Source organism: Oncorhynchus mykiss, chromosome 12 (genome assembly GCF_057628025.1).
Source record: "Oncorhynchus mykiss isolate SJ-2025 chromosome 12, ASM5762802v1, whole genome shotgun sequence".
NCBI lineage: Eukaryota > Metazoa > Chordata > Actinopteri > Salmoniformes > Salmonidae > Oncorhynchus > Oncorhynchus mykiss.
Window position 1 is genome coordinate 48,650,914 of NC_143033.1, and position 15,079 is coordinate 48,665,992.

The 15,079-nt window shown below is 40.2% G+C and overlaps 1 protein-coding gene across 3 annotated transcripts; it reads left to right on the top strand.

The window, feature by feature from the left end:
* The first annotated feature begins 1,100 nt into the window (after positions 1-1,100).
* On the top strand, positions 1,101-14,609 carry LOC110537705 (transforming growth factor beta activator LRRC32). 3 transcript variants are annotated; one of them, XM_021623960.3, is made up of 3 exons: positions 1,101-1,577; positions 3,803-3,899; positions 9,182-13,766. In XM_021623960.3, the coding sequence occupies exons 2-3, from the start codon at positions 3,807-3,809 to the stop codon at positions 11,102-11,104; spliced, it is 2,016 nt and encodes a 671-aa protein (XP_021479635.1). In that variant the 5' UTR covers positions 1,101-1,577; positions 3,803-3,806; the 3' UTR covers positions 11,105-13,766. The 3 variants fall into 3 exon arrangements, with proteins under 3 accessions (XP_021479635.1, XP_090048755.1, XP_021479634.1); XM_090192629.1 differs by lacking the exon at positions 1,101-1,577 and adding an exon at positions 2,273-2,308 and having other exon boundaries at positions 9,182-14,609; XM_021623959.3 differs by lacking the exon at positions 1,101-1,577 and adding an exon at positions 2,273-2,407.
* The last annotated feature ends 470 nt before the right edge of the window (positions 14,610-15,079 follow it).

Below are 15,079 nucleotides of genomic sequence, written 5' to 3' on the forward strand. Positions count from 1 at the left end.
TGCATAATAATTATACAAAATATTCTATGTCTGAGGAGTCTGAATCACAGACATTTCACACCAGGTAATCGCTGCATATTAACAATGTATAAAAAATATATATATATGATACATTCATCACAAAATGGTTCAATGCAGTACTGTAATGAAGCTCTGTAACATAAGCTCCGGGGTGAAGTTTCCCCTATAGGAAAGGAAGGAGAGACCTCGCCACCAGGGGGGCCCACTGAGATAGGGTATAATGTAGGGGAGCTCCTAACTGTAGAGGGTGAGCAAATGATGGAGGGTATTGTGTAGTGTGGTTGAATCTATTCTTTCCTAGCCTGTTGTTTGGCTGTTTATTAAAGCCATAATCTGTCATTCATTTTTCTGCTCCACCACTTTAACTTTTTTTTTTAAGCTAACAGGTACTTTAGAAATGTATGGAGCTATGGATGCAATAACTGTTAGCACATGACATCAGCGCGATTTTGAAACATATTTTCAACATATTTTGAAACTAACATTGTTGTGTAGGCCGACCTCATATGACAGGGTCAGAGTTGTAGTAAATTCATGAGGGATTTATAAGTTAAAAATGTCACAAATCAAATTTAAATGACCACTGAGAAGCCTTAACATTTTCAGATTACACAGGAGTAATTTTCAAAGTGAAGAATGGTTTTCAACATTCTATAGTATTTATGTGGAGGTCACACATGTGCAATACATTTTCTTTGGCACTAGGGGGACACATATAACTTGATACTTAAAAAACAAAAACCTGAAAAGTTCTGTTTTCCACACAAACAGGTGCGTCAAGAGATGTGAGATGAGAGACCCTTTCAACTTTTAGTGGAGTTAATTCAGAGCCAGATTTAAGTAAATTACAGATAGTGAAGAAACTTCATAACCTGTCAACACTGGGTAAAAATGGATAGACCATTATTATTGATAATGCACTGAAGACATTTCCCAGTGAGCACTGTCCAACGCCGATGTCCATACACATCTAAAATACGTAATTTTGCTCACTTGGTGAGTACTGTCCCATGGATGTCTGAAATACGTCATTTTGCTTACAAGGTTGGATAAATGAAACCAAAACCGAAAGTGTGTCTATCCTACACTCTCAGAAAAAAGGAGCTATATAGAACCTAAAAGGGTTCTTTGGCTGTCCCCAAAGGAGAACCCTTTGAAGAACCCTTTTTGGTTCCATGTAGAACTCTTTCCACAGAGGGTTCTACATGGAACCCAAAAGGGTTCTACCTGGAACCAAAAATGATTTTTACCTGGAACCAAAAAGGGTTCTCCTATGGGGACAGCCGAAGAACCCTTTTTGAACCCTCTAAGAGTGTAAACTTGATAATCTAGTTTTATCCCTTAGGGTAGGTAGGCACACCATGTCATGGGATTCCCCATTTGGCTCAATATAACTGGACTGAGGATGCTGCCAAACGCACTGCCACTGACAGACACTCACTTCAATGACTCATGCATACCTCCGGATGAACTAGGGGAGAGAGGAACATATTTCTGCCATTCAATTCTGGAACGGTACAACATCTCAGAAGACATTGACTCCTTGGATGGAAATGGTGAGCCAGTGTATGTGTGTGTGTGTGTACTCGCGCACGCATGCCTTTGTATGTGCCTGTCTTTTACATCTTCCGTTGAGGCTTAAACAGTATTTGAAAGTTAGCCATATGTCCATGACATGTAACCTAATTGTACATCTTGTAAATATGTTTGTTTGTCATTCTCCGAAGAATAGAATAACAATCTGGTTTGCGTATGATAACTTGGCTTGCCACAGAGACCACATAATAAATAACCTCTCAACCGAGCGCTTTCAGAAGTTTATGTGTTTGCATGCCTAATTGTTTACAGAAAGGTACAAGGAATTTATAACCTCACTATGTATACAGCTGTTCCAAAATGAGCAACTGCCAACATGTGGGAATGACAAATCACAAAGAAGTAGGACCCAGTTGTTCTGATTGATTAACAATAGATGAAGAGAGGAAGGAGAAGAAAGAGAGAAGAGAAAGATAGCGTGAGAGAGAAAGGAAGAGAGAAGTGACTAAATGGAGATAGCGAGAAGGTGTTTGTGAGAGAGAGAAAGAGAGAGAAAGGAAGAAATAGAGAGAGAAAATAGTATGATATTGGAGGAATTACGGCGAGAATGGACTTCCCAATCCCATATAAGGTATTTCTCTAAAAAAGGGAAGGGGGAAAGCAACAATGATGCCGGATATTCTCACAGGATGTGTTAGCCCTGGACCAGCACTGAAAGGCGCAGGGTAGAGCCGGCTGTGTGTGTGAGAGTGTTTGTGTGGGAGTGTGTGTCAGTGAGGATGTAAGATTACCCACAGGAGCAGCAGCATGAGCAGAAGACTGCAGGGGAAAGTAACCATTTCGAAGAGAGGTAAACACCTATGGACAACGATAATATGCTGACGTGTGTGGTTTCTATTACTTGCTTGTTAGGGTGAATGGTAGGAATGCCTTGGAGAAGGGTAGAAGGGTCCTCAGCTGTGCAACAGAGGGCAGAGGAGAGGAGACTGAGATACTTAGCAGTGGCGGTTGTGGAGTAGGTAAAGACATGTCCTATGTAAACGAGTAAGGGAGAGAATTAGAAAATGTGTGGATTGGTGTACAGATGAATATATGAGAGAGAATGTGTGAGTTATGTTCTAATGGGCTATTGTGAAGTCTCTGAGGCGAGCGTTGTTCAATGAGGATTCAAAGGGTATTTCCCTGTTACCTGAGTGATGTGGATAGCATCGTGCTCATGTCAAAGAAAAGTCATGCAATGACAGTCATGCTTTATGCGGTAATTCTATGAATTTCTGCAACTTTTTCATTCTACCTAAAAACAGTCTGAGACCTTTGAGGCTTTGTACAAAAGACAAATAGGGCACGGAGGGAGAATCACACTTTCATCTCTGGAATTAGTTTTAGCAGTCACATTATACTATTTCTGGTGAGGCAGTAAATATCTACGATTTTAAAAAGGTCAGCACTTCAGCTGTAAGAACCAAAACAAGTCATTGTTGTTGGTTAAAGACTACTTTTGTTCCAATAATAATTAATAACCTTTTAGATCTCGGCTTGAGTGATCAGTGGGAGATTCCTTTTGCGTCACTTAAGACTAAAAACAAGCCTGAGAGGAACAAGAACTAAATATAGTGGCATGCTAAAATGTTTTACCTATCCACTACACTTACTCTTATTTAGCAAACCAATCTCTCTTTTACTCTCATTCCTTGAAATATTGTAAAGTATTCCATATTTTCATGTAGGGTCATATTGTGACTGATTAGGTTTAACTGCTTTAATGTTGGTGGACCCCAGGACCCCAGGAAGAGTAGCTGCCTTGGCAGCAACTAATGGGGATCCTTAATAAATACAAAAAAAGTTTGCAAATGTAATTGGTGGTCAGCAGACACCAGAGACATTGAGGTAACAAGCGTAATCATTTTCATGATTTAAGAAATCATCACAATTTAACTCTCACAGGATTTAATATTCCTGCAAAGTATTCAAAGCAAAGCCTTGTATGTGCGGGCTTCCCAAAACGAACCAAGACGTTCTCAGTTAAGATCAGTCATGCATTTTGAGTACCAGCGATTTGACGTCACAAGTGGAATAAATTAACAATGACAAGTCAAACAAAGGCAACCGTGTCCAGAGAAACAACTTCCCTGTTAGGAATTCCTCCTGTGGATGGTCTCAGTTCATGTCATAACCCCATCATTGTGTTTCCTGCACTCATGTCTGCTCTGTCTCTTCTCTCCTCCCCTCTCTCTGTGTGTCACAGCACCATGGCAGCCTACCTCTGGCTGGTCCTGGCTATCGTCAGTGATGTGGCAGAATCCTTGTTACATCCCTCACGCCAGCTCTCCCACTGCCAAGTGGTAAGTGACCCTGAACTGAGTTGCCGCAGTAGCAGACTTTTTGAATGTTTTCATAGCTGTCAACCACAAATAAGTATGTCAGCTGAAACTACGTAATGTGTAAACTATGTAACTGCCATGTAAAATATGAATACATTTAATTTGTAATGCACTTTTCACAAAGTGTTAGTGTGTGCAATACAATAAATATGTATTGGGGTACTTATTTTAATGTGGGACCCCTGATTATAGTTACATAGAGGGGAGGAATAGTGTTGATAGTTGCTGATAACTGATGTTTCTGTTATCGGTTTTGATAGAGTATCGTATGTTTTATTGATAAATCTGAGTACTACAATACTGCTTGTGTGTACCTTGATGTTATTATCTGAGAGTTTTGGCAGTTTTCTTACAAATCTCTCATGTACTGTATATCCAAAATATATTGGTTACTTTTGAATTCTCCAGTGGCAGAGAACGTTTCTATTGAAGTCTTGTGATATGAAACCGATCCTTGTTGTTATTCTAGCCATGCTGTTTCCTCATGTTCTGAACAGCAGATAACAGAACATACAGCTTGACCACATAACCCAAATGTAGTCGCACCTAAACTGTTTCATTTTGAGATGGAGAAGAATAAGTAAATGTGCCCAGGCAAGATAAAAAGTAAACTATAGCCATAGAGGAGGCACATGTTCCATTACCTCACAGCTCTGCACTGTGCTTGTGATGTCTCAAATCACTTTCGGACAGTGTGTTCAACTCTCATCCTCCAAGCACCTACATTAATGTAAGTTTTTAGACATAGCTGGACATAAAGTCTGACTCTTCTTGGCATCTTCCTTGGGTAGACTGGCTGACTAACTTCCTCTGTCTAAATGGTTGCCGTGACAAATGTGTAATCTCGGTCTAGCTCCGTATTTGGATGAAGCGGCTCTACCTCCACAGCTCCTTATATTAAGGAGCTGAAAGCCCCAGGGCTGCTTTCCATAAGGGAATTTTCCCTCTCTCAGGAACTATCAATCTGGACCTGATGTTACACAATTTTCTTTGATAGTCTTTAACTAAAGGAGGCTCTGGCATACAGTAGCTTTCTGCCCTGAGTCCATAGAACATTAAAGTCCTTTGGTGTTTTCCTTCTCTAATTTTTCCACCCTCTGCGAAGACACAAGAAAACAATATCTGATACGAAATTCATATTGCTGTAGTTCTGGGAATGTATTGCATTCCTGACTACTAACGACTAAACTGTATAAACAGGCAGGATGAATTGGAGCTGGGCAGGAAATTGGCTCTTTAGACGGCAAGAACTGATATCATAGCGTGCCAGTTTGAATGGAACGGACTAGAGGCAGTGTTCATTGTTTATGCATTCTCTAAGTTTTATTTCATAGCTTTGGTACTATTTTCACAAGTATGTGATGCATTTTCTAAACTCTTAGAACAAAACTACAAACTGGTGACACTTTTAACACAAAAGCTGTCATTGTGCATGCATTTTGTTTGTAGACATCTTTCACCGTACAACCAATGTGTACTGTGAATATAATGAGTACATTAGTGTAATCACCAAAGCACATCATAATGATATCTTTTCAATTTTGTTATTTTAAAAACCAGTTAATCCAATAGCAAAACATGTAAGATACATATAGTGCCCTTCATAATTATTGGGACTGATAAGCATTTTTTCTTCTTTTGGCTGTATACGTAAAACGTTTGATTTCAAATCCAAACAATGACTATGAGGTTCAAGTGCAGAATGTGGGCTTTAATTGGAGGGTATTGTCATCCATGTCGGGTGAAGTCACTTTGCAGTCACTTTTAAGAATAGAATAAGAATAGATATCAATATGTTTCTATGAATGTGGATGCTACCATGATTACGGATAATCCTGAATGAATCGTGAATACCCACCTTCCCCAAAAGAACGCTAAAAAAATGCTGTTATTGTCATGGTGAGAGGTTAGCATGTCTTGGGGGTATGATATCTGTAACTTTCTCACTCATCATTCACGATTCACTCAGGATTGTCCATAATCATGGTAGCATTCACTTTCATGTAGAAGTGTTGAGAAACATATTGTTACGGGATTCTTCCTGGGATGGAGAGGCGGACCAAATAGCAGCGTGGTTGAAGTTCTTGGTTTTTTTTATATGAAAAACTATACATGAACAAACTACAAAAACAAGAACCGTGTAAACCCAAAACAGTCCCATGTGGTACTGACACAGGAGACAATCACCCACGAAATACCCAAAGAATATGGCTGCCTAAATATGGTTCCCAATCAGAGACAACGATAAACACCTGCCTCTGATTGAGAACCACTCTAGGCAACCATAGACTTTCCTAGACAACTCTACTAAACACAACCCCATAAATCTAATAAACCCCTAGACAAGACAAGACACATAAATCACCCATGTCACACCCTGGTCTGACCAAAATAATAAAGAAAACACAAAATACTAAGGCCAGGGCGTGACACATATTCTATTCTTATTTTCAATAAAAGTGCCTCCAAAATGACAGGTCATTATTTACCATACATTTCTATTGGGTACAATATAATCTGAAATGCAACCAAATCAAAGAGGAAACGCGTCCAACAAATGTGTAGAGTCACAAGCTTGATGTAGTCATTGCGTGCTATGAATATGGGAACAAATACTTAACTTTTGACTACTTTACCACACATACAGTTGAAGTCGGACGTTTACATAAACTGAGGTTGGAGTCATTAAAACTTGTTTTTCAACCACTCCACAAATGTATTGTTAACAAACTATAGTTTTGACAAGTCGGTTAGGACATCTACTTTGTGCACGAGACAAGTAATTTTTCCAACAATTGTGTACAGTCAGATTATTTAACTTACAATTGTGTCACAATTCCAGAAGGTCAGAAGTTTACAAACACTAAGTTGACTGTGCCTTTAAACAGCTTGGAAAATTCCAGAAAATTATGTCATGGCTTTAGAAGCTTCTGATAGGGTAGTTGGCATAATTTGAGTCAATTGGCGGTTCACCTGTGGATGTATTTCAAGGCCTACATTCAAACTCATTACCTCTTTACTTGACATCATGGGAAAATGAAAAGAAATCAGCCAAGACCTCAGAAAACAATTGTAGACCTCCACAAGTCTGGTTCATCCTTGGGAGCAATTTCCAAATGCCTGAAGGTACCACGTTCATCTGTACAAACAATAGTAAGCAAGTATAAACACCATAGGACCACGCAGCCGTCATACCGCTGAGGAAGGAGACGTTTTCTGTCTCCTAGAGATGAATGTACTTCTGTGCAAAAAGTGCAAATCAATCCCAGAACAACAGCAAAGGACCTTGTGGAAATGCTGGAGGAGACAGGTACAGTATCTATATCCACAGTAAAACGAGTCCTATGTCGACATAACCTGAAAGGCCACTCAGCAAGGAAGAAGCCACTTCTCCAAAACCGCCAATAAAAAGCCAGACTGCGGTTTGTAACTGCACATGGGGACAAAGACTGTACTTTTTGGAGAAATATCCTCTGGTCTGATGAAACAAAAATAGAACTGGTTGACCATAATGACCATCGTTATGTTTGGAGGAAAAAGGGGGAGACTTGCAAGCCGAAGAATACCATCCCAACTGTGAAGCACGGGGGTGGCAACATCATGTTGTGGGGGTGCTTTGCTGCAGGAGGGACTGGTGCACTTCACAAAATAGATGGCATCATGAGACAGGATAATTATGTGGATATATTGAAGCAACATCTCAAGACATCAGTCAGGAAGTTAAAGCTTGGTCACAAATGGACAATGACCCCAAGCATACTTCCAAAGTTGTGTCACAATGGCTTAAGGACAACAAAGTCAAGGCATTGGAGTGGCCATCACAAAGCCCTGACCTCAATCCTATAGAAAATGTGTGGGCAGAACTGGAAAAGCGTGTGCGAGCAAGGAGGCCTACAAACCTGACTCAGTTACACCAACTCTGTCAGGAGGAATGGGCCAAAATTCACCCAACTTATTGTGGGAAGCTTGTGGAAGGCTACCCGGAACATTAGACACAAGTTAAAGAATTTAAAGGAAATGCTACCAAATACTAATTGAATGAATGTAAACTTCTGACCCACTGAAATTGTGATACAGTGAATTATAAGTGAAATAATCTGTCTGTAAACAATTGTTGGAAAAATGACTTGTGTCATGCACAGTAGATGTCCTAACCGACTTGCCAAAACTGTTGTTAACAAGAAATTTGTGGAGTGGTTAAAAAACAAGTTTTAAAGACTCCAACCTAAGTGTATGTAAACTCCCGACTTCAAATGTATTGCAATGTGAAACATGTACAGTATTTCTAGATGAAACACTGATTAAGTTTGGTGAATAAGTGACTGTATGATTTTGTGTGTTATACTTAGTCAATTAAGTTTTGAAACAACTGTCTTTTTGATTATCTGTTTGGAGTTTTGTACTAAGAGTTGTGAAAATGTACCACATACTTGTGAAAATTGCACCAAAGAGATTAAAATAGAATAATAAGTAAATGTAAACATCAAGTTGGGGTTTTACAGATGTGCTGTACCTCACTTTCTTTCTCTTTCTGTTATAACATCTTTAGATCTTATAATGATATATGACCCATGATAGGTTTATTGTATATAAACAATATAATCATATATTGTTATGATCTGCAGGCTATTTCAATTGCATATGAGTCAAGTTATTAATCAGAAATGTATAAGGTAGCATTTGTTCATAAAAGTCAGAAGAAAACATTCAAAAAGCTTAACATTTAGCAAAAAAAATGAAGGAAGGCCTGCTACTGCCTTCAAATGTATGCCATGAACCTAAATCCACTTTGTTTTATGTGAGTTGAGTGTGTGTGTGTGTGTGTGTGTGTGTGTGTGTGCGCGTGTGCACGTATGTGTGTTTTATGGGCTGTGTTTAGAGAGAGGGCTTATGCCATATGGTTTAAATTACCAGCCACACTGATAAGTTAATAGTTGAATGTTTGAAATAATAATGGAAAGAGACTCTTTGTCCACCAGGCGTTCTGAAAATCCCTGGGTGGAAGAGGGGGTGTAACAAGAGCTTGTTTTATGAGGTGAAAACCCCACAACAAGCCTAACAGTCTCCCTTGACTGCCAAAAAACACAGATACAATGGCCCATAAAACAACTCTCTACATGTGCACAAACCATTTGGTTTGTGAGAGTGAAAAGTGTCAAGGTGACTTGCGGTCATTTGGGAGTGTGCAGTGGTGCCGTGAAGTTCAAAGCTCATGTAGTTATCTCTCCTTGTTTTGTCCACAGGTACAGAATGATGTGTACTGCAACGATCTGAACCTGAGGACTGTTCCGGCCAAGCTTCCTCATGGCATCCAAAAGCTGGATCTATCTCGGAACCTTCTACAAAACCTTACCCAAGAGGTTCTATCAATCTACACCACCGTTCATCATCTGAACCTCCACTCCAACAAGATCGAGTTCATCCAGCCGGGTCTGTTCAAAGACATGACCAATCTGCAAGTGCTGGACCTCTCCAGTAATTACTTGGATGTTTTTGCTGTTTTGAAAACCAGCATTGGGCCTCTTGCGGCCGTGAAGAGGCTTGACCTCTCAGGCAATGGCCTGTACACAGGGATGACCGACTTCTTTCTCAGTGAAGCCCCAGAACTCATTAACCTTTCTCTGAATGGCAATAGTATCACCAAAGTGGGCAAGGAGACCTTTTGTGGATCTTTGGCCTTGAGAAACATAGACCTTCACAACAATGTCATCTTAGAGATCGATGATGGAGCATTTGACTCGCTGATCCATCTGTCCGAGCTTGATTTGTCCATTAACTCCATCACTTGTATCACTGACTTTAACCTTTCCCAACTGAAGGTGCTGAACCTCAGTAGGAACAGCATGGAGTGCTTCCAAACCACAGACTCAGACCTAGAGTACGAGCTCCTCTACCTCGACCTGAGGGAAAACAAGATCCACTACTTCCCCGTTCTCCCAAGAAAAAACAAGCTCATATACCTGGATTTGTCCAGGAACCGCCTGATGAGCATCAACACCACGGGGACAGCGGATGAGATGGAGCACTTCAGAGACACGTTTGTGCCTCACACACAGTCAGGTGGAACCAGCCTACACCAGGACCTCTCAAGGCTTATGTACCTCAACATGAGCTACAACCAGATCAATAGCATACCACAGTCTTTCTTCTGCAGCATGGTGTCCCTTGAGCACCTCAACATCAGTAATAATTGTATCAGGACCTTTTCTGTAGATCAGGAGAGCCCTCTGAACTCTCTGAAGATCCTGGACCTGAGTTACAATGCCCTACAGAAACTCTCGTTTGGGGAGAACACCCTAAGGTCACTGCAGGAACTATTCTTACAAGGGAATGTTCTCAGAAACATAGACTCTGGACGGTTCCAAAGACTGCCCAGCATCAGAGGCCTTCACCTCCAGCAGAACTACCTGAAAGTCTGCCCCTCACAGCGAAAACCACCACAGACAGACCACAACTCCCAGGATCCATCAGGCTGTGTCTCCTTTGCATCCATACCAAGCTTGCACATCTTGAACCTCTCTGGAAACAGTCTTGAAGTTCTGCCACCGTATGCCTTCAATGGCACCATGCTCAGGTTGCTGGACCTGTCCCTAAACCCAGGCTTGGATATTCACGAGAATTCTTTCTCTGGTCTGGAGAACTTCCTAACTCATCTGTCATTGAGAGAGAACCACATCACAGAACTGAACACAGACCTTTCCCTGCTAAGCAGTCTCAAATTTGTGGACCTGTCCACCAACAAGCTGAGCGCTCTCCCCTTGTGGAACAAGGAGCCCTCCATAGAGTCCCTGAACCTGCAGAACAACAACCTAGTCACCCTGGAGTACGACACAGTCGTGGTTCTGGAGCGGACGCTCAAAACCCTTTACATGGGCTCGAACCCCCTCAGTTGCTGTAGCAACCCCCGCTTCCTCAACATGCTCCAACACTCCAATGTGGTCGTCCCGGACATCGCCACAGTAACCTGCCATTACATGGAGAATTCAGAGATAGTGGAGTTGAACATTAGGAGCGTGACGCAGGAACAGTGTCAGAAGCTGGACAGTAAGAGCGCTAGCATCATCGTCATTGTGGTGATGGCTTTGGTGCTGATCGTGGTGCTGGTGGTGCTCTCCAAGGTGTGCCACCTTAGGAGGCGTAACCTCAACAGTAGCTTCAGGGCCTGAAGAATGTGTCCTGTGATTGCGGAGAAAGAGATGCTGGAAATGTGTCTTCTCAGAGGGACTACTAAGCAGAGAATTTTCAATGTGAAGTGTGCACTATTTCCTAATTTTAACTCTGGAACATGGCAGCCAAGTCTTCAAGTTAAAAGAAAAAAAATACACAAAAACCATGACCACAACAATATGACTTTATTACATTTTATCATCCAGGAAGTACTGTGACTCATTTTGGGTCAGATTTGTGGTTTATAGAAGTATCATAAATTGAAGATGTTGTTCTCTTCTTCTAGGGAATAACAGACAGTGAAAACCCAAGAGTATGAATGTGGTCACTTTTCATATAATTAGCATCATCATGTGCACATACAGTTTATAGACATTTAGCCATTTCCACTTGGCAAAATATTTTATGACTGCACAGGGTCAGCTGATATGCATTAGATTTGCTGATCCAGATTTATGGCCAAACACCAAGGCCTCTCTTTATCAATGCTGTAGTTTGCACTTTCATTTGATTGTATTTGTAATTTAAACAAATTAGTAACCTGCTTTTGAATGTGTGTTTGATGCCACTAAATTACACTACGTAGGGAGCACATAATGCAAACATGCCCACCAATGCCATGTAATGGCAGAGTGGAGAGCCAACTAATTTCAACATCAGCACATCATTATGAAACCACAGGGTTTGAAGGTTATGGCTGCAGTTCTTTAGATGACTGTGACACTACAATAGTATACACTTAGTGTTTTATAGAATTTACAGTTCCTATTTGTGGGACATAAATAGGAAGTACTGTATAGAAGTGAATTGTTTCACCCTCTGTAGGATAGTTACAGTGAATATTATTTTCATAACAGAATGTTTGTATTTTTCACTGGTAGATATACAGTAGGTATGGGGTGGTAAGTGGAGACCAAAAACAGGATTGAAGCAATAACTCCAGAGGAAGCAGTACTGTCGGAACACCTGCAGTAAAAAAAAAAAAAGTTGCTTGTTTTAACAGCTTGTAGGGCACTGCAGATACCTTTCCTGTTTTTGATGAACTCACTCTCGAAAAAGCCTGTACTAAATAATTATGCGCAATTTTACAACGCTGGGTTCCAGCAATGTGGTTTTCCCATGATATAAAATATATTTCCCCCCCCGAAATCCTCTCCGGTTGCTACCATACATGGAGAGGCTGGGAAGGCAAATGAGCGGTTTGATAAGTTAAGTGATACAGTGGATCAGTGAGGCTTTAACAGAAACAAGGACCTGTTTTGTTTCACTGGAGAGAAGAAGCCTTTTTAATGCATTCTAATCTGGCCCTTAGTTATTTAGGTTTTCTCCCTAAAATATGTCAGTTGAATGACAGAGCGGAGTAAGAGAAGATAACACCAACCAAACACTTTCTTCACAGAGAATTTGGCAAAGCTTAATCAATGCTGTAGTGAACCCCTGCCAGACTGAAATCCTTAATTGTGTAGCATTCAGCTTTTTCCACCACCATCTCCATGATCAACTTCATATCAATCAAAATCATGTAATTGCAAGGATTTGAGACAATCAATGTTGTTTTTGAAGATAGATTGCTTTGCTATCCATGTGGAAGCTATCCATGTTGCATTTGTTCTCGTAAAGAGATCTTGCCCTTATTATCTGCATAGGCCTAGCCCACAAGACCAATCATGAACACTAGAAATTCCCCAGTCATGGATTGTCCTTACCCAACACTTGCCCCAGCAGGTCAGTGAGAATGATGAGGAGGAGAGCTTGTGACAAGAACAATGCAGTTACAAAGTGACAACAAGGACTGACCAACCTGTAGAGAGTTCATCGAATTACATTTGTTTTAGCTTTCTGCCTTTTATATAGGACATTGTTACATACATACTGAATTCACACAGTTGTCATTCCTATTAAGTCTGTATTACAGTGCATTTCTAAGTTGAATGTCATAGAAGGTAGGATATGATTCCTTACTTTATTTTGTAATGTTAGGGACTATTTTAAACAAGAAAAACAAGCCACGGGAAATCCCTGGTGTGGAAAGTATATTAATAGATATTTATTTCAGAGATAACACTAGAAGAAGAGCAGTTCCATCCTGTTTCTCACTGTGACATGCTGAGTCACAGTCACTGCATTTGGGGTAACACTCTTGTTCTGCTTTTTTCCCGCTCGTATGACTGAACTTCAAGTGAAACCGACAAAGGTCAAACTTATGTATAGAGATGACAAGATAAGTCACCTGCTGCTTGAAGTGATATCCACCTTTGACTACAGTCAATGACCAACATTTGACATAAATTGACACTACAATGATAATAAAATATCATGAATATCACAAGTCACACGTGTATCAAAATGTTAGGTTGGCTGTTTGGATGCCATGCAGGCAAGTCAAAGCTACGGCTGTGCATGTTACAGCTAATAAAGAAAGAATATTAGCATAAATGGAGAATGGTTTTGATGGTGTTATGTCAATTTCGTGACAGTGTTACGTACAGTTTTATGCAATGTTAAATTGAAGTTGCACTCTTGCTTCTGTGTTTATCTGTTCACTGTGTTTTACATGTACAGCATTTGAAGGATATTACAATGAATATATTATGAACTACTGTAAAATATATATATTTATATTGTTTGTATTTTCTTGAGTAAATTATCTATGTAACAGAATATATTGTCTTATTTTTTTATATGAGCTTTAAGAGCTATGCAACTAACCAGAATCATTTTCATTGGGCACAAAACAACCGAAAAAAGAGAGGAGGGACTACCTGGATTTTGTCCAATAAGAAACACTCATTTGTATTTTCTATTTAATGTTGTAAATAATTTCCCATAGAATGCCCTAAATGAACATGATCCAGGTAATTCATTTTCCTGAGCAGATGAGACAGGGGCTTCTAATGCAATTGGACCAAGTCTCTCTTGGAAAAGAGATATTATCTCAATGTGAAAAAACCTGTATAAATACATTTTTAAAAACCCTGTCATGGTTATGGGAATACGTTTAATAATAGAACTGACACTGTTGCCAGTAAAAGTTTCTCTGATTTGTTTCCCTGAGCACAGATAGCACAGTGTACTATATTCTCCACTGAGAACAGTGGCCTATCATCTCTATTTGTATAACCTAAGGGGCTGAGATCTGCTGATCTGGCAGTCATACAGCAGCACAAGTCCCCTCTGACCCCTCAAAACAGGATGCAGGCTCATGGGAAAGACCTCAGGACACATAAATATAAACTGACGTCTTATTGGCTGATTCATTTCCAAATGGACCAACTCCTATCGGTTTGTTGTGTTGTTTTGGGTTGCTTCCTTCTTTTGTTGTGTTCTTATTAACCTCTCACTGTGGTTAACGCTGCATGGTGAAAAGGTGTGCTGCAAGATTCCATTTCTAATAGTGTGTTTGGATCCTGTCATGGTCAAAAGTGTCCATGCTTACCCACAGAAACCAGGGGTGTGTGTGTGTGTGTTAAAATAAACCATTGTACCATTGAGGTATTTGTGAAATAAGGCCTGTGTTATTGGATGTGACACCCACAGGGATCATCTTAGTAAGATTATACTCTTTCGTCCTGAAACCCTAAAGGAGCACACACTTATTTTGTGCATCCTTTCAAAGCCTGAGTTGAATGTTGCACTTTAGGCCCTGCACTTTTTAATAAAAATAAATTCACCCAACTCCTGTAGATTGCTGAGGTAAATTCCAAACTGAGGGCCAACGAAAGTTACAAAGAACCAAACTTGGTTCTTATTTATTTGGTTACATGTACTGTACCATTACCTCGCCGATAACCGTTTGACAATTTCTTTAATAAACTAGACCTTTCTTTCAACATGAGCACAAGGGCTTGACAGCTCTATGTCTGGTAGTGTGTTTAGGTGATCACAAACTCTGGAAGTCCCGGAGTACCAAAATAAGTTATTGGAGCGACCATTACTACTAGAGTAGTAAGCAGGGTGAGTGTTCTATGTCATTA

Coding starts and splice junctions, on each gene's coding strand:
- LOC110537705 (XM_021623960.3), top strand. CDS start 3,807: ATGGCAGCCTACCTCTGGCTGGTCCTGGCTATCGTCAGTGATGTGGCA. Junction 3,900..9,181: donor AGCTCTCCCACTGCCAAGTG/GTAAGTGACCCT, acceptor TTTTGTCCACAG/GTACAGAATGATGTGTACTG.